This window comes from Arvicanthis niloticus, chromosome X (genome assembly GCF_011762505.2).
Source record: "Arvicanthis niloticus isolate mArvNil1 chromosome X, mArvNil1.pat.X, whole genome shotgun sequence".
NCBI lineage: Eukaryota > Metazoa > Chordata > Mammalia > Rodentia > Muridae > Arvicanthis > Arvicanthis niloticus.
In genome coordinates this window covers 50,618,455-50,639,591 of record NC_047679.1, presented here as the reverse complement: position 1 = coordinate 50,639,591, position 21,137 = coordinate 50,618,455, and the positions used below count along the sequence as shown (strand labels likewise).

At 36.2% G+C, this 21,137-nt stretch overlaps 1 protein-coding gene and 1 pseudogene across 1 annotated transcript in view; both read right to left on the bottom strand.

The window, feature by feature from the left end:
- Positions 1-21,137, bottom strand: part of Heph (hephaestin) — an 84,565-nt gene that overhangs the window by 6,977 nt on the left and 56,451 nt on the right. Inside the window, exons 17-18 of the mRNA XM_034485877.2 lie at positions 3,320-3,426; positions 2,211-2,436 (exon numbers count right to left, since the gene is read on the bottom strand). Coding sequence (XP_034341768.1) covers positions 2,211-2,436; positions 3,320-3,426 — 333 coding nt within the window. The remainder of the gene's footprint in view (positions 1-2,210; positions 2,437-3,319; positions 3,427-21,137) is intronic.
- LOC117694214 (60 kDa heat shock protein, mitochondrial pseudogene) lies at positions 6,833-8,808 on the bottom strand (annotated as a pseudogene).

Here is a 21,137-nt window from a genome sequence, read left to right as displayed (position 1 = left end):
AACAACTACATGGCTCTACGAATCAGCCAATAATTCATTTAAAATACACCTCCACACCACCTTCCCAGATTCACCTCTTACTACCATCAGCATTGATTCCAATTAGTATGATATTTTTCTTTCACTGTCATCCATACAGTCTATTCACGTTATTTGTATCTTTAGGCTTCTGTGGGTCCCTCCCATAAATATTGCTTCCTTATTATTTCTCTTTAAAACTTCACCTCCCTCATGAAAACTTTTCTGATTTCCTAAGCTTCTCTATGTAACCTCAATTACTCATATCACTTTCCCCCTTTGAACTCCTCCAATGCTCCTCAGCATGATTCATTAGAACTTTCCAAAATCTGTCTTCCAGGTTTATTTATCTTTTAAGGTGTGAAAGCTTATGTTACCAACTTGTCTTAGATTACTAATAAAGCATGGAAATAAATTTATATACTACAATGCTGTAGCTTCCCCGCACATTTGCGGAACCACAAGCAGATAACTCAGACTACAAAATACATTGCTTGATTAACACATTCTCTTCCAAAGTCACATCATATGCTAACTTTGAAAGACACTGAACTATTCATTGTTACATTAATTCATACTGGTAGGATTTTACCCCAAACAATTTCCTCCCACATCTCATTTTTCACAGGTAGAAGATGGTTTTTATTCTACTCTTCAAGGGAGAAAAGAATGGAAGGACCAGCTACAGTGTTTTTCTATGTCTACCAACATCCCAACATAAAATTGTGGATTTGGTTTTTTAAAAAAAAATGACTAAAATTGTTCAGCTCAGCCACTTCTAGATATTTTATCTCTTTGATCACAGAAAAGGGTGCAAATTGGTTCACTAATTGGTTCTGGATGAGATTCTGCCTCTTTTAATGTGGAGAAAGTTTGTTGTCCATTGATGTCAATGACAATTAAAAAAAAACCTTATCCATTGTAAGGAAAGTATCAGCAATCATATTTAGTTGCAGAATGAAATTAAGTTTTCCAATTAGCATTCTCAGTAATAAGGCTCATATTTTACCTTAACCATTTATTTTTCTCAGTTGGTTAAGAAATGTAAAGGAGGAGGTAGGATATTGTTTACTTGTCCCCTTGGACTACAATGTTTTTCTTTGTGCTAATGCTGAGAAAATGTTCAAATATAGCTACCATCTAACTAGCTAGGTAAAGTGATATCTAAAGTTTGGAAAAATGGACACCTGAGTAGATGAACGTGGGCATTGGCTAAATCCTGAATGGGGAGGACCTAACTGTGCCCTCATTTCCTTTGTTCTAGCCCATTTATTTCCTTGATTTGACAGAAACTAAAAAAAAGTTCACTTTGTAAAGTTGTGAATCATCTGTTCTAGTGTGAATCACTCATCTCTCCATCAAGGAGAAATAGATAAAACCCTATAGGACAATGGGATACTACTTTTGAGTTCCATTAGCGTCATTATCAAAGCTGAACCTCACTCTCGGATCAAAGAAATCTTGGGCAAGAAGTGCTGGGGAGAGGTTACTTCCTACATTCCACTGCACTTAAGCTCTCCCTCTTACTTGAGACTTCCTCTTTTTTTGTGGAAAGCTACCAGATATCTAGAGCCAAAGAGGCTTTGATAATGCAATTCTCTGACCCCAAAGCCATTCAAAAATGAAAAGTTCTTTATTGCATGGAATATAAGCTCAGTGTGCTATATTCTCTGCAGCTGTCTCCTCCAACTACTCCATGTAAATTTAAATTTCTCTCTAAAAGTGGTAGAAAATGACAAGTTGCTATTCATTTGTCTGTATTGGCAAAACAGATCCAGAATTTAATCTGGTGGTTAAATAACATGCTTTGGAAAGAAAAACAAACCCAGAATTTTAAAACAGAAGGGCACTTACCAGGTGGCTAGTTATAGAGAGGGTTATAAATATTCATCTTCCTTTATCTAGTAATGTCAAAATGTGTGTGTGTGTGTGTGTGTGTGTGTGTGTGTGTGTGTGTGTGTGTGATAATAACTTTAAAGAGTTAGCTTCCTTCTTCTGGGCACCTCATCTTATCTGGATCATGTATCTATTTTGCAAATATATATGTTATTTTCTAAATCACTTCCATTCAACTGTCCAACGTTCTCATCTTTCCCAGAATTATGAACCCATAGATAAAGATGAACTTAGCAGATCATTTCATGAAACCAGTGAGAACTACTTTGAAATAAGAGTGGTTTTTTTCTACTGACCATGCATTTTATTGCTCTCCAGGAAAGTTGCATCCTGCAAGTTAACATGACTTGCTTCATGGGGTCCATATATTGCAATATTCTCCTTCAGATACCAAGATTGGTTCTCATCAAAGATCAAAAACAACAAGGCAAATTCTCGGTCCATATCATTCCGGCCTCCACTGGGTTTCAAGATACCATTTCGGCAGATGACTAAGGGTCCCACCAGGCCACTATACATGTCCTAAGGAAATGAGAAAGGCAAAAGGAAGAGAGACTTGAGGTTATTCCTGAATGATAGTATTCTATAGGGAGTTGGGCCACAAATAAGCAGACTACAAGCCCTTTAGCACTTCATCATAAATGCCTTAACTCCTAAGTATATTCTGATAACGGAATTCATTCTAACCATCATTTAAGGCATAGTTGAGAACTGGTGTTATGCTTTAGCTAGATTGAATTATTCATTCATTATTAGCTACCTGATACCTTTTAAATTAGTTTTCTATGCCTGCAATGTCCTCCTTCCAATATATTCCAGCATGCTCTTATTTAGATTTCAAAGTTCAGATTACAGGTAGCTTCCATTCTGATACCCTTTCTATTTCTCATTTGTTCAACTAGACCATACACTTTAAAAGAAGGTAAAATATTTTACATTTGTATCATCCATAACACCAAGAAAAATACCCATAATAGAGTAGGCACAATATATTGCTGATGACTTGTGATTAACTAGCTACATAGACAAAATTTGTTTTCCATATTAAGAGACAGAAGCAGCATGACTTTATTCCAGTTATTCCAAGGATACTCTAGAGTCAAATTTATGACTAGACCGTTAATTTCCTGTCAACTATCCCATTTTTGAAAATATGGGCACACACTGCTTTAAGACATCCAGAAAGATGAAACAAGAAAGAAAAATTCTCATGCTAAGTATGTGGTGTGACCCATTACCTTCATCCCTCTTCCTGACTATTAAAACAGGGCAAGCATTTGAGTAAATTTCCTCAAGCTCCAGGCATTACAGAGCTGCTTTTAACCACATCTTTGGTAGTTGTTGCTTTGCCAGGTAATTTACCCAATTCTGAGATCTTTCTTTCAATACTCTTTTTTTTCTTTACCTTGATGGGATCCACTGCAGAATAATAAATCCAGGAAACACAAGCAGAGTCACTTGGACCAGGACCAGATCTTTCTGGGATGTTCCACTGGTAAGTAAGTACTTCACCTAAGAAGGATAGTAAGGAATGTCTCATTGGACCAAGTAAGTCATTTTTCTCAATTTTTAGATCTCTCTTCAAGGCTACAGTAGGTGAGTCTCAGTACCCACCCTTAAGATCCTTTTCTATCACTTACACCTGGCTCCATTTTATTTGTTACATGTTTTTCTCCCTTCTTAGAAAAAAAACCTCAGTCTCCACTCCCCAAACTCAGGCCTAATCCCATGGTAATGTAGTCCTGCTGCTGGTTTTAGGAGCTATAATGTTACATCATTTTTTGTGCTCGTCTTGATTTCCTGCTGCTGCCTTCTAATGAAACTGTTTCCATAAGCTCCATAGTCATCTCTCCCCTTCCATTCAATACTCAATGAAAGATTTTAGTCACATATTATGATCTATGTCTTGAAAAATTTTAAATGCTTCAAGCCAGACCTCCATTGTTACTAAGTTCTCATCTCAAAATTTTAATTAAACATTAAGTATTATTTTAATAATGTCCTAATAGGAGATAAAAATGGAAACTTTCTATTGGAGTTATAGTTCAGTGGTAGAACATCTTAACGTGTATGACACCCTAGCTTCAATCCTCAGGACCAAGCATAACCTAAAATGGTGATAAATTTAATTCTCGCCTTTGAAAAAGTAATACATTTTTTAAAAAAATCTGTGCTTCTACTGTTCAGAAATAACACAACCATTTTCCTACTTGTCAAAACTCAAAACCTTAGTTTTCTTTGCCACTTTAACATTCATCTATTCAACACCCAATGAAGTACCAAGTCTCACTGACTCTATCTCTATATTTAATTTGTAGGATTATTTTAAATGTATGTGCTTATCCACATGAGTGCTGGTGGCCATTTAGACAAGAAGGCACCATGATATTTCTTGGAACATGATATTTCTTGGACTCAGAGATGTTTTGTAAGTTGCCTGGTGTGGGTTTTCCAAATTGAACTCGTCCTCGGGAACAGCGGCATTTGTTCTTAACCATTGACTCATATCTCTCACCCTTCTATAGTATGTTACTAGTTCACAGTTCTCTCTGTCCTTTCAAGTTCAACTACCTCTATCCTAGTTTAGACTGTTGTTTACCCACTTAAACTGTTAATAAACAGGTCTGCTCTGTAGTGAACTTAAATAAATCATGCCCTACTGAAGGAAGGAGGGAGGCCTTTTAAAACTCAGGGAGCAAACAAAATTTGTAAGGCTCAGAAACTGAACAAACTTCACAAGTCTTGGGAAACTCCTGGATACTTCCAACATTCACAGGGGACTTCTGTAGGGGCGGGGTTATATAAACAGTAACAACTGCTAAGAAAAAAGGAGCTATGCAGGAAGGCTCCAGGAATGCAAATTTGATGAGACATCACCTATGCTAGGGTGAGTTTATTCATGGTTCTACTGCGTTTGGATTATCCATGTTTCTGTATGTAACTCCTGAACCATTACTGCTACTGTAAGTACCCCAATAAACTCACTACTTGGAGAAAGTAAATTTGGATGGAGTGGTTAGCTTGAGCAATTGTTATTGCTCTATCTGTGATGAATGGACCTCTGTTCATATCTCCATAGGAAAAGTGACCTGCCTCTAACCTAGCCTTTTCCAACCAACTTCCAATTATTCCCATATTGACCTTCTATAACAACTTATTGAGGTATGATTTACACCCCATACAATTCATTCATATCTAACTCCAATTTATTGTATATTTATAGATAGAATTATTACATTATAGCCATAAACATTCAAATAAAATAAATGACAAAGCAATAAAATATTGTACCTCAAAATAACATACTTTCACATAATTCTGTAACTACTACCGTGATCTATTTTAGAACAACTCATTACAAACAATAAATCCCTATACTCTTGTCACACTTTAATCTATTTACCACCCCAATGCAACCACACACTTGTTTTCTATCTTTTCCTGAACATTTCATACAAGTTGAATCATATGTTTTATTGTCTTTCTCTTACTACACTATTTCATTTTCATGACATTTTCATGGTCTATCCATGCTGCCGCATACTCAGTTGCTTTTTATTGCAAAAGTGCATGACGTTTTATAGATATATTATATTTTATTCATCGATTCATCATTTGGTAGATACTTGGGCATTTCTACTTTGAGAGAAATATGAATATAATTGACTTTAAGGACTGCAGTTTTAGCTCAGTGATAAAGCACTTTCCTACAATGTATAAAGCCCCTGGTTTAATCCACAGAATCATAAAAATGCTGCCATTGTCATACAGGTTTTTTGTATGAAGTTACATATTCATTTACCTTGGGTGTACAACTTAGGATGAAATTATTGAATGATACAGTAATGCCAATTTTTAACAATTGGAGGAATTGGCAAACTGATTTCCAAAGCAGTGGAATCATCAAACATCATTATGTAGAGTCTACTTTCTCAATATTCTCATTAAAAAGTAGTTAATTTTTTTTTATTAATTTTGTTTTGGTAAAGGATATCTGTTACTTTACTGAAATTCTGATTTATTGCTCTCTCATGTCTAATGATGTTGAGAATTTTCTCTGGCATTTACTGGTATTTTTAAATATTTTTGTGGGAGAAGTATTTATTTAAATTATGTGTTCTTTCTAAATTCTATTTGTTTTTAATACAATAATAAAGACCGCTCACAATTTAACAAAACAAAACAAACCACCCAATTAAAATGAGCAAAACTTTGAATGATTCACAAAAGATGATACATGACCAAATAAGAGCCTAATAAATGTTATCATCATCAGCTATCAGGAAAATGAAAGTCAAAATCACAAATCACAATGACTTTTTTGTAGCTCAATGGTACAATTTTCCCTAACATGCACAAGGCCATGATTTTGACTCCCCATCACTAAGTAATCACAATCACTGTTCATATATGATTCAATAACTTTAAGTAATTCTCATATTTACTAAAGCTGAAAACCACTAAATGATGTATCATCTTGAAATGTACCTCCTCTGGTATTAGAGCAGCAGATGCTCAACAAAGTTGATGAAAGCTGCTGATGAAATACCTTGTGGATTGCAGCTCTTTTTTTAACTTTAAACAAAATTTTATGACACAAAGGTTGTCACACAATTGGATACTTCTCTACTTTTTTATACAATTATTTTCACTCTCAACAGAAAGTCTGCTTCTGAACATCTCATCTGGTGACACAGAGCTACAGTTCTGACAGTAACTGAACAGTAGAAATGCATCAGTGATTTAAGCTGAAAGCAGGACACTGGTACATGGCTCTCATACCCAGTATCAGGGATGTACAAATGTCTTTATTCAAAAACACAAAATAAATTATCCATAGGCATGAACAATGACAGCAGTAAACCATTTTATATTGTCAATGGAAACTAGTAACTGATGGTTACAGAGGTCAGCTAGCCTTCTCTTCAGTCATTTTCTTCAAGCGACTTCTCTGAAGTTATCAGTGAGGAACCTTCCTTGAGCTTCCTGTCACAGTTCATTGATATTATGCAAAGCACTATTCTAGGAGTTAGAACATACTACCTCGAATATCCCTCCCATTCCAACTATTGCACCCATTCCAGGGTCCTTCTCTTCTTTAGGAATTTCTGTCACTTCAGCTTTGGCTGTAGTTAGCAAGGAGGCCACCCCCAGCAGCAGCATCTAGTGAAGCAGTCTTATGATCTTTGTTGAGACAATGATTCCCTTTTCTAACATGCTCACAAAATCTACAAGCATGGCATCATAACCAAGTTCTGAGGAACTCTGCAAAATTGTTTCAACTATCAAAGATCCTTCAACACCTGCATTCTTAGCAATCACCATTGCAGGAATTTCGAGTGCTCTTTTAATAATTTCTGTATGTATTTTCTGATCTTCATTAGCTGGCTTTAATGAATCCAAGGCTGGCATGCACTGAAGTGGAGCACAGCCCCCTACTAAAACAATGACTTCTTTAACTGCAGCTCTGGTAGCATTGAGAGCATCAGTAACTCTTTCTTCTCATTCACTTCAACATCTCTTGTCCCTCCAACCTTCAACACAGCTACTCCACCTGAAAGTTTAGCAAGTCATTCATTCAGCTTTTTCTTTTTATAATCACTAGTTGTGATGTATAACTCTCCAGTGATTTTTTACGTACATTTTTCAATGTGAGTTTTGTCACCTTTTCCTTTCAAAAGCATGGCATCATCTTTGGTGACAATGACCTCTCCAACTTTTCCAAAGTCAGCAGCTTTAACATCTTCAAGATTTAGATTCAACCCCTTTTCTCCCAACACTGTAGCACCAGTAGCAACAGCCATATCTGTAAGCTGGTTCTTCTTATTGTCCACAAACCCTGACTACTACAATCAGAAGACCAACTTTTAGTCTATTCAAAGCCAGTGTGCTTACAGTTCCTGCATCAATATCTTCATAAATTATGATCAATAACTTCTGATAAGCATTTGGAATTTCAAGAGCAGCTACAATGGACTGGACACCTTTTCGCTCAACAGAACATAAGCATCTTAAAATTCACATTTTGACCTTTTGGCTTGTTAATAAAATACAGGGAAATATATCCTCTATCAAACTTCATGCCTTCAATATAACTTCTAATTCATCATTTAGGGTTTTTCCATCTTTTACTGTGATGACACCCTTTCTTCCAACCTCTTTTGTTGCATCAGAAATGTTGTTTCCAGTGTCTTTGTCCCCATTTGCAGAAATTGTAGCAATATGAGCAATTTCTTCAGGAGTTGTCTCAGATTTAGTTTGTATTTTAAGTTCAGCAATTATAGCATCAACAGCCAACATATACTTACTTCTCTGGATTTCCACTGGATTAACTCATTTTCTGACATTCTAAAAGCCCTTCTTGGCAATAGACCATGCCAGAACAGTAATAGGGGTAGTGCCATCCCCAACCTCTTCATTTGTGTTATTGGCAAAATCCTGAACAAACTGAGCCAAGTTATTTTTCTATTTATCCTTTAAATCAATTTACTTTGCAACTGTTTTTGCAACAGTATCTCCATCTTTTGTTAATCTGGGACTTCCTCAACTCTGTTGAATAATCACTGTTCTTCCCTTTGGCTCCATTGTAACAGCTATAACATCTGCTAAAAGGTCTATGCCTTGAAGCATTAAGGCTTGAGCATCCACACCTAATTTTACATTGTTGGCATAGGCTCCAGTGAGATGAGGATCCAGTGGCCAGAACACTCATCTCATCTGGCTAAGGACTGTGAGTAATTGAAGCATTTCTGTGAAGCAGTTGTGGGAGCGCTTATGGCAAGGCAAGCCATTGGTGACAAGTGAGAGCATATTGCAGCTTTAAAAAATGTAGTCACAGTCTCAGATATGTCCCCAGTGCTATTTAATTTTGTGGCTCCATATCCTGTTCTCCTTGGTGAACAACTCCAAACTTTTACCACATACTTCAAGTCTGACCTGTTCTGTACCTCACTCCCAAAGTCTCATTTTAAGTCAGATAATGGAATTGCTGGATACTTGTATAGCACTTATAACACAGTGAGTTACTGAATCTTCTAAAAGAAACCTTTGTAGATATGAAGTGGAGGTTGGTCACAGACAGATGTTAAAATAGCTTTCTAAATGTCACACATCAGACTGAAATTTGAACTTATTAAGCCTAACTCTAGACTTCTGCTCTTACTGTCTAGATTAGTAACTGTTCTTGTCCCTGTGACAAAATATCTAATATAAACAACTTACAGCAAGAGATGTTTATCTTGAGTCATGGTTTCAGTACATCATGATGGGCAGGGAATAATGGAGCAAGCAGCTCCCAATATAAGCGGTCAGGAAGTAGAGTGGTAATAACTAGACATTTTGTGATTTACTCAGAACTGCAGTACATAGGATATTGCTGTCTACAGACAGAATAGATCTTCTTGCCTTGATTTTCTCTGGAAATGCTATCACACACACACCTAAAGAAGTATTTCACAAATCCCTGCAACCTCTTCAGTTTAATTAAAGTGAGAACCAAAATTAATTTTCACATGACCACTCTGAAGTCTCTCACCTGTTACGCTGTCATTACCAATCCTAGTAACATATTTGTATTCACATCTACGAGACCCTTCAGTCTCAGATGGAGAGGTTTTCTTTTTATGACTTAAGATTACTTCTTTCATTAGAGCTCTTAATACCATCTCTTTTTGTGTGCTGCCAGATTTAGATTCATCCTCCATCCTGGATCTTTAACTTCCCTGCTTCTCTACCTCCCCATAGATACCACATTCAAGTCTCTCCTTGCTTCTGTGGTTCCTTTACAAGTAAGCATTTTACAGTTCTGCCAACATTTACTGTCTCATTTTCCTCACTTCCTTTTCACTACTTCATCCTCTCTCTGTTATTGGTTCAAATGTGTCCCTTCCAAAATGTTATATATTGAAGTCTTCACCCCTATTAGCTCCAAATCTGACCTCATTTAGAAACATGGTCAAATTAGAAAGAAGGAAATCAGTTTTAAATGAGGTTAGTAGGGCAGGTCTCCATTACCCACGATCCTTACAAGAAGGAGAACTAAAAGAAGTACAGAGATACACATAAAAAGAAAATGACCCGAAGGTAGAATGCTTTGGTTGTTTGTTTGTTTGTTTGTTTTTGTCAATTTGATACAAGCTAGAGTTATCTGTGAAAAGGAACATCAGTTGACAAACTGCTTCCATTAGTATAGGCAAGTTTATAGGGCTTTCTTTTTTCTTTTCTTTTTTTTTATTCTGATCAAGGCTCAAAGTTTAATATGCAGTACTTTGTATATATAGGGGAAGCCCACAGAACCGGGCTTTTTAAATTAATGATTAATGAGGGATAGCCAGCTCATTGTGAGTTGCCCCACGTCTGGGAAGGTGGTCCTGGTTTCTATAAGAAAGCAGGTTGAGCAAGCCATGAGGGGCAAGTTAGTAAGCAGCATTCTTCCATGGTCTCTACTTTAGTTGCTGCCTCCAGGTTCTTGACTTTATTGAATTCCTACCCTGACTTCCTTAAGTGATGAACTGTGGTATGGAACTGTAAGCTGAAAGAAACCATTTCCTCTACAAGTTGATTTGGCATTGGACTTTATTAAAGCAATAGAAACCTAAAACAGAAATTGGTATCAGGTTCATGGGATATTGCTGTGGTGGACCTGACCATGTTATTTGAAGAGAATTGTGGAAGGACTTTGGAACGTTGAGCTAGGAAGACCAATGATTGAGTGATCAAAGCTTAATTGGGCTTGTGGGAGCTTGAATGATAGAAATGCTGAAAGAGATGCAGATGATTTGTGGAGTTTCAGAAGGAAACAAAGACTCTACCAGGGCTATTTGAAGGATATTTTGTATTAAGACTCCTTGATTCTGGTCAGCTAGACCTGAAGACTCAGCTGTGATTACAAAGAGACTAGCACTACTGAAGTCAAACATTGCTTTACTGAGGCAATTGATGCTGATTCCCTGTGGCTGAGAAATAAGCTGAGGTTAAGAAGAGACCAGCATCATTTAGGAGAAATTTTCTGGGAATATTTTCTCAGGATCAAAACACAGAAGATCTGATCCAGGGTGACCATGGCTGTATTCATGCTGGCAGCTGAAATTGGTAACATGTAAGAGTTAAGTGGTACTGGTTTTGAAGGCCTAAAGGGGTCATGGAGAGCAGCTGAGGGTTGTCAATATGGTCAGGGCTGGAAGTCCCTGAGGAGAAGTCAGGCGAGGCCACTAGTGAAGATTCATCCTCAGTTGCAGTGGAGACCCCAGAAGGTTGGAGATACCAGTAATATGGGATGACAACCAAGGATAGCAGTAACTATGGAGTGGAGCTGGGCTGAATTTATGAGAAAAGCTGATTATGCTGAAAGTGGCAGAGCTGGAGCTTTTAGGAGTCTTTAGGGGCCCAAAAGATTGTGACCCTGTCTCAGACATCAGTCCCTGAACTGTTCAGAATGTTGTATTTCGGTTCTGTTTTGGTCTGAATGTGACTGTGCCCTTGCTCTTCCCTCTTGGAGTAAGAAAATATGTAACTTTTATTTTATTTTATTTTATTTTATTTTATAGAATCCCATAGTTGAGCAACTTTAGGCTTTATCCACTTGGTAGGTAGGTGGTCCTGGATGGTGTAAGAAATCAAGATGAGCAAGCCATGAATGAGCAGTGTAGCCAACCTACTACAGTAATGTACAATAACTCTTAAATAAGGAAATGTTTCACACCGTGAGGAAATCTCCACAAACCACCTCAGATTGCAAATATTTCTAATAAAAAATGAGGAAAGCTTTTATTTTTTAAATCCAAACAACAAACAAATCCCCAATGCATGGCATCTTATGCAAAATTATCCAAAACAAAAACCAAGGCAAGAGGACTCCTCAAAAAAAAACCCAAACAAACAAACAAATACCTGCTAAATCCTCCAGTAATAGTGAATTAGATAAAATCCCAGATAATACAAAAGGATAATATTAGGTATGTTCAAAGAAATCACAGTGGATATAAATTCCTGAATAAATTCTAAAAGAACAGAGTAAATGAAACAAGGAAGTCACTATTTAATATGAAAGTCGAGTTAATAAATATATAAATGTACTGAAAAAATCAGAAATACTGGAAATAAAAATAAGTAAAATAAAAACTATCACAGTAAATAAACCTAAAATATATAAAGGCTTAAGAAAAAGAAAGAATACTATGGAGGAAAGAAAGGTAGAGGAATTAGAAGATCCAGATAATGATAAAGAAGTAAGAACAATTGACATCTATGGGTCATTATGAAAAGATGGAATTTGTCGATCATAGGACTAGAGGGAGAAAAAAATTCATGCTACAGATTTAGAAAACACTGTCAATATAGACATTTAATAGACATAAGTAAAAGGATGCTGCTCCAGCTGTAGGAAAACATCCAGTCAAAATGAACAGAGAAGTACCTACCTATATCATATTATAGTCAAAACATTATAGATGTGTATGTGTTTTATTATTATAATATATGGAAGACAAAAACAGCAAGTCATATGTAAAGTCAGTGTCATCAAAACAACAAATTTATGAAGAAAATTTAAAAACAAACAGGGCTTAGAATAATATATTTCAAGTTATGAAAGTCAAGAGCTACTAATCTATACTATTATACCCAAAACTAATCTGTCATGACTGGGGAAGAAAGGAAAACTATTCATGAAAAAAAAAAAAAAAAAAAAAAAAAAAAAAAAAAAAAAAAAAAGGATAAGGGAATTCACAACCACTAAACTAGTTCCACAGAAAGAAAGCTTTGGACTCACTGTAGACATTTAGGAGGCTACAGGAAAGAATAAACCACGAGAGAATAACCCATAAGAAAGTGAGGACAAGGAAAACATCCCAAACTATAAAATCAACAAAATAAAAGATATTAGTATACATATTTGTATATATATATTATATATATATATACATATATATATTTCAATAATAATTTTGAATATGAATGACCTCAATTTCCCAATCAGAAGATACAAACTATCAGTAAAGTAATTTTAGTGTGTGTGTTTGTGTGTGTGTGTATATGTATGTTTGTACACACATGCAATAAAACATAAAAATCTTCATGTTACTACCAAATGATTCCTGGTTATAATTCTGCAAGCAATACTTCAGTGCTAAAATATATTTGAATCACATCATGGGTCAGAACATTTCAGATTATGCTTTGACTAATGGAAGAAGATGAAGATGTGTCTAAGAATCAATTCTCCAAGTACAAAAAGAACATATAATGCCAGACATGATGGAGCGATGTATGAGAAAGTAAGAAAATATCATATGGTGTAGCCTATGAAAAACAGTCCTAGACGCAGATCCTGGGTGTCAGCTCTGCCCCCAATCTCACAGAACCCAGAGGAAGCAGGCCTCCTAGGAGCTCTAACCTGGGCCTTATCTTAGGTAAGCAGACAGCAACACCCACCCCAAACAAGGAATAACTGGGACCCACTGGGACCCAGGAAGTCACTCCTGGCCTGGAACACCGGTTCCTTCCTGTCTGTGCCTGAGGACTGAGCAGATTTTGGGCCCCAGCTCTAAACCCAGTAGTAAAAGCCACCCCACACATTTCTGATACAACCAAGATAATAAGAAAGACAAGCTCCAGTCAGAGACAGGGCAGATAGCACTAAGGCGATCCAGATGGCAAAAGGCAGGCACACGAACATAAGCACCAGCAACCCAGGGTACTTGGCATCATTAGAACTTAGTTCTCCCACACTACAAAGTCCTGAATTCCCCATATCCCATATCGCTAGGAAAGCAAGATTCAGATTTAAAATCACTTCTAATGATAATGATAAAGGACTTTAAGAAGGACATAAATAACACTCAAAGAATTTGAGGAGAACACAGGTAAACAAGTAGAAGCCCTTAAAGAGGAAACACAAAAATCCATTAAAGAATTACAAGAGAACACAACCAAACAGGTGAAGGACTTGAACAAAAACATCTAGGGCATAGAAATGGAAGTAGAAACAATCAAGAAATCACACAGGGAGACTACCCTGGAGATAGAAAACCTAGGAAAGAAATCAGGAGTCATAGATGAAAGCATCACCAACAGAATACAAGAAATAGAAGAGAGAACCTCAGGTGCAGAAGATACCATAGAAAATATTGACACAATTGTCAAAGAAAACGCAAAATGCAAAAAGTTATTAACACAAAATATCCAGGAAATCCAGGACACAATGAGAAGACCAAACCTAAGGATAATAGGTATAGATGAGAGTGAAGATTCCCAACTTAAAGAGCCAATAAATATATTCAACAAAATTATAGAAGAAAACTTCCCTAATCTAAAGAACAAGATGCCCATAAACATACAAGAAGCCTATAGAACACCAAATAGACTAGACCAGAAAAGAAATACCTCCCATTACATAATAAGCAAAACACGAAGTGCAAATAACAAGGAAAGAATATTAAACGCAGTAAGGGAAAAAGGCCAAGTAACATATAAAGGCAGACCTATCAGAATTACACCAGACTTCTTACTAGATATTATAAAAGCTAGAAGATGCTGGACAGATGTCATACAAGAGAACACAAATGCCAGCCTAGGCTACTATACCCAGCAAAACTCTCAATTACCATAGATGGAGAAACCAAGATATTCAACGACAAAACCAAATTTACACAGTATCTTTCCACAAACCCAGCATTACAAAGGATAATAGCAGGAAAGCTCCAATACAAGGAGGGAAATTATACCCTAGAAAGAGCAAGAAAGTAATCCTCTTCCAACAAATCAAAAGAAGATAACCATACAAAGATAATTCCACCTCTAATAACAAAAATAACAGAAAGCAATGATCACTGTTCCTTAATATCTCTTAACATCAGTGGATTCAATTCCCCAATTAAAAGACATAGGCTAATGGTCTGGATACATAAACAGGACCCAGAATTTGCTGCATGCAGGAAACCCACCTCAGTGAAAAAAACCAGACTCTACCTTAGAGTAAAAGACTGGAAAACAAAATTTCAAGCAAATGGTCCTAAGAAACAAGCTGGAGTAGCCATTCTAAAATCTCCAGCCCCAGAACACAAAGGGAGGGACTCATGGCTCCACCTGTATAGGTAGTTGAGGGTGGTCTTGCCAGGCATGAGTGGAAGTGGACAGCCTTGGTGCCTGAAAGTTTGGATTCCCTAGTGTTGGGGAATTTCAAGAGCAGGGAGGCGGAAATGGGAGGATGGTGGGAGCACACCCACATAGTAATTGTAGGAGGGGGGATGAAGTAAGGGGTTAGGCATCAGTGGAAGTTGAGGGCCTTGGTGCCTGAATGTTTGGATTCCCTAGTGTTGGGGAATTTGAGAGCAGGGAAGCAGAAAAAGGAGGATGATGGGAGCACACCATCATAGCAACTCCCAGAATTATATCGATTAGACATGACAGAGGCAGGCCACCAGAAGACCAGATTCCAGAATTCAAACAAACAATTATCTTGATTCTAAAATTTGTTTTGAGAATTGTATATTGCAGAATACACAGCCTTGGTGTATTTACTCATCAAGCAAGCTGAGCAGACCTGCTCAAACCTCTGATGTCCTGGAATTCTAGCTGCAGCGAAGACAGCATAAGAGGCTTATCAATTTACTCTTCCCCCCACCCCTCTTCTAATATCTCAATGCCCATAACCAGCTTGAAGTAGTTAATGAAGAGTCAGAGCCTCTATTTCCTGGGCTTGGGGACTGAGGTGGTTAATATTGGGTTGTCTTTCTAGGGAAAAGTAGTGGTTTTGTTGAAACAGGGAGGATTAGCTAGGATTTATTGCATAGCCACAACCTATTGGTAGAAATATGTATAATTGTTATTAAGATGAAGTTATAATTTCTAAGTGGTACAAAATTTACTTTGATTCAAATGTAAGGTTTTCATTGGTACGAGCTTCTTATTAATATAAGAGTGAGATGAATATTGTTACTCTCATAAGCATTGTGCCTATATAACACATTTAGGAATACAAGGCTTAGACCCAGTCTTTCTTTAACTTTGTTAACTGATTTGAGATGGTTAGCCTGTGAGTTAACCTATAGCAAATTCATGGCTCTTAGTTTATTGTTTGGGTGTTTTCTATATTTTATTTAGAAATAGCTTAGAGGAGTTAACAGACAACAGTCCAGACTGCCTTACATGGATAGTTGGTTTTCAAAAACATCCAAAATCCATAGAATTGATGTTACAAACATTTCTGTATTAATATTCATTTTGATTAGAGACCTGTCTGCTCCTGACAGCTTCCTGTCTTGGATTCTTGAATTCTAAGAAGAAATTGAGCATCTTTGGAGTTACTCCAGTTGTGGTGAGACAGCCACTAGGCAAGAATTGCCTCTTTTCATCTATGGACAAGTTACTGTCCAGAAAAGGACACACTAGTAGAATAGTCAACTGATTATATCTGCCTAGACAGAGTAATCAGCCCTTAATAATCCTGCATCACTAGGTCTGTCAGATGATCCTGGGCCAGAAGGCTGAAGATTGGATGCTCCAACGTTCTTTAGTATAGGGACTATTCAGGTGTTCAGCGGTCTCTCTAAATTGGCTAAGTTTTAGATGCTATGCTTTGTGCTTCCCATAATTTCAATTAACTCAGTCATTCTGGATTTCTGATGGGGTTGAAAACTTATAGTCTCATAGCCAATCCTGGCTATTTACTTTGAGAGAAAAGATTTGAGAGGATGGTTTTCAGCTGACATTCATTCTAAAGCCAAGAACAAAGCCAGGTTCAGAACTAAGTCTTTTAGTTAGGAGAGATGACAGAGGTTCTGGTTAGTCAACAAAATGATGAACTGGGTATTAGGTCTATCTTGTACCTTTACTGACACAAATTGGTATGGTTATGCTTTAATTGTATTTTGAGAGAAAAGTTTTATTTTAACAAGAATGGTGGTGATATGTAGGAGGAGCTAAGGTGGGAGGAGTAAGGAGAGAAAGAAGAGGAGGAGGAGAGGAGGAGCTAGGTGATGAGAGAGAGAGAAGGGGGGGGGAACATAGAGGCAGATGTTCACATGTCTCCGCCAGTCAAAGATAGTTGATATATCTAGGTCGGGTACTGGGTTACACTTCTGATTGATATTGAGCACTACCAAACTTATAAAGCCTTTGATGAACATTTTAAAAATTGTATAAAATCCAAAAGGAGAAGGGGGTATGGCATAGGGGTTTTCTAGGGAGGGGAAATGGAGAAAGGGGATGGCATCTGTTATGTAAATAAAATATCCAACAAAAAATTTTAAAAAGGAATAAAACCACAATGCAAAAAAAGAAAGAAACCAGCCCTAGAGGTAAAAAAAGAAGTAGTAGAATCCTCCCAAAATATCCTTTGCCCAGTAGAAAAATAGGGTAGCTCAGAAAGAAACAAAGTTTCTCACAGCCCAGGAACAGGGTGTTAAAAGCAAAAGCTAAAGTAATTTTCTATTAAGATTTTTTTCATAAAAAATATTGCCCAAGTAGGAATAGCCAAACAAACAAAGGCACTGTATAGCACTATTTCTTTGTCACCTCTAAGAAACAAAACACATATTATCTTATGTATCTTATCTCATGGTTATCTTAGAGGAAAAGGATGGGAAAGGGGATTTACAGTGAATTAAACTAGGAACCAATAAAATGTTACTGTTCTAATGTATGATGAAGTAGAATTCATATTAAAACTAGTCAGGCTGGGTTTGGTGCCACACACCTTTAATCCCAGAACTGCTGAAGGAGATGCAAGCAGATCTCTGTGGCTTTGAGGCTCTTGTCTACACAGTACTGGGCTACTCAGGGCTGTATAATGTGACCATGTCAAACAAACAAACAAAAATCCTCACTAATTAGAAGGTTAGTTCATACTGGTTAAGGGAACATCCCATCAACAGAACAATGTAAACACATATACAGAGAACACACATGCATTCAATACTATAAAACACAATTAAATAATATAGTCACAGATCAACCACAGCAGAATAATACTGGGTCACTTGATTACCCCCACTTTTAATTTCCTATAACCTCTTCCGGCATCTGTGATTACCTGCATAAACATAGCAAAAACAGGGAGGAGGCAACTCAGAGAGACAGAGGTAGAGAGGCAGAGGGATACACTTACATATAAATAAGAACAAATATTTAAAACTATTGTCAGTAAAATGTTGATTTCACAAATGTATCAAAAGGTCATACATCATATTCATGTTAGCACATGTTAGCATTCTTACAGAGATGCAGAAATAGTTCAACACATATAACTTAATACATATATATCATCACATGAATGGATTCAAGGACAGAAATTATATGATCATTCAAATAGATATAAAAAGACTGTTGACAAAGCACAACATCCCTGCATTATAAAAGTTCTGAGACTAGGAATAGAAGGAATATATCTCAACATACTAAAGCATATTAAATATAGGAAGCAAAAGCCTACTATGTTTGATAGGTTTGAATGAAAAGTAGAATGGACTACATATGCTCATATATTCAAATACTTGGTCCCCAGTTGGCAGAACAATTTGAGAACATTAGAAAGTATGGACTTGTTGGAAGAATTGAGTCACTGGAAACTGGCTTTAAAAGCCTATGTCATACCCAGTTAGCACTATAGATAGATAGATAGATAGATAGATAGATAGATAGATAGATAGATAGATAGATGTATAGGTATAGATAAATAAAGATACAGATACAGACACAGACACAGACACAGACACAGACACAGACACAGACACAGACACAGACACAGACACAGATATACATATCTGCTTTCCACTTGTAGATAAAATGTCTGATGCTCTGGCACCATAGCCGCCTCCCATCACTGGAAAAGCAGAAGTAGATGCATTTCTATGAGTTTGAAGCCAACTTGGTTTACATGTTAAGTTCCATGTCATCATACTGAGACTTTCTTTCAAACAAAACAAACAAAAATCAAATCAAAAGTGAAAAACCTCTATGATAAAAATTGTATAACACTAAAGAAAGAGTTAAAGCAAGACACTATGAGATGAAAATACCTTCCATGGTTATGGAAAAATTAATACTGTGCAACTGGTTATAGTACTCAGAGTAATTTACAGATACAATATGAACCCCATAGAATTCCAATGGTGTTCTTCACATAGTTAAGAAATAATCTTAAAATTCATGTGAAAGCATGCACACAAAGCACTAAAACTAAATACCTCGGATAGCCACAGCAGTCCTGAGCATGAAGAATAATCCTTGGTTCCATGTTAAACTGCACAGGGAGAGCTAGAAAATAGCATGGTGCTAGCATAAAGCAGAAACACAAATCCATAGACTAGAGAACCCAGCCATAAGCCCATGTAGCAATAACCACCAGATACTTGACATTAATTTCAAAAATATACAGTTTAGAGAAATCTTTTCAAAAAAGGTTTCTCATAAAATTGGATAGTCGCATGGAGAAGAATGACATTATATCCCTATCATCTTGCATTCACTCTAAAAGCCAACCCCAAATTAACCTAAGACTTAACCCTGAACTGGTGAAATTGTTAATCTGAATAGCATAGAAAACATCTCAAGGCATAGGTATTTGAAAGGACTTTGCAAAATTAGATTACCTTTGCTCAGTAAATGATGCTAACAAATGGCAAGTAAGACCTCATACAATTCAGAAGCACTGCACAGTTTGCACTTAAATGAGTAAAATTACAGAGTATAAAATGGAAGAAAATCTGTTAGTTGAATATCTGGCAAGACTACTATCTAGAATATAAAAAAGAATTTAGAAAAGTAAACTGTAAGATATTGAACAATTCAATTAATAAGTGAACTAGTAAACAGTTCTCATATGCAATACAAATAGCTAATAATCATATAAAAACTGTTAAAACTCACTACTGATCAAAGAAATAGAAATTACAACTACTTTGAGATTCCATCTCATCCCAGTCTCAAAAAAACAGTCATTAAGAAAACAGAAAAGGAACCCTTATACACTTCTGGTAGCAAAGAAATGTAGTCTGGTCACTATGGAAATCAGTATGAGGTTCTTCAAGAAAATCTCTCCTGAGTATTTACTGAAACAACTCCAAGTCAACATGCCACAAGTATCCTTGTGCATCAATGTTTTATCACAGCATTATTCTCAGTAGCAATGTTATATAACAAACCTGTTTCCAACTGAAGGACAGATAAATAAAATGTGGCATATATAAATAAGGAATCCTTTTCAGCCATAAAGAGGGACAAGGTTGTGTAATTTTTCAGGAAAATGTATGAAACTGGAGAAAATCATTTTAATCGAATTAAGTCAGAAAGACAAATATCATACACTTTCATCCATTTATCATACTTAGATTTTTATAGAGATATATAAAAATTATGTGTATGTATATATGACCTAAAAGTATAAGTAAAACTGTCCTGAAGAGCACATGAATGGAATGATAAGACAGAAGAGTGAAGGGATATAGGCAGAGAAATATGCTCAATGTACAGTATATACTTACATGGCATTGTATTTATAAAATACTGTGTCGTATGTAATATTAAAGCATAAGAGTTTGATAAAATAATAAAAAATAAATTTAAAAAAGAAAAATTGTAAAGACAACTAAAGAACATTCTACAATGAAAAAAATAACCTCGATGAGATGCAACAAATGACACATTTATAGCCATAGATACCAACATTAAATGGGAGAAAGATATAAAGATATGGTTCAGGTATGGTTTGATGTCACATAGCACCCCAGGTGTTGAAATTTACATTCTATTGTAGAGTAGTAAAGTGGCACAAATTTGATCTAGCTATAGCACTTAGAGATGTGATCTTGGGGAAATTATTAGGGCAGAACACTGGGAAATGCTTTATGAGGAGACTAGGCAAGCATATACACATTCATATTCTTCTCATCATGTGATGGTTTGTAATGTCTCAAAATTCAGTCATTGCTGAATGAGGTTCTCAGACCTTATACTTACATTATTGTGAGTGAGCCAAATAAACCCCTCTTATTTGTAAAGTAGCCTATCTCTGGTATTTCCTTATAGTAATCAAAAAGTTACATATTAGTACAAATAAGCAACCTAATTTACACTTTAAGGAACTTGGAAAAGAATGAAAGGAGATTACCTTGTACATGATAGATTATTAACTGAAATACAAAAGCTACTGAAAATACAAAAGAAAACCTTCCTAGAACTCCAATTCACCAGTTATAATTGCCTCTACCTTCCATTAAGCTACCCAC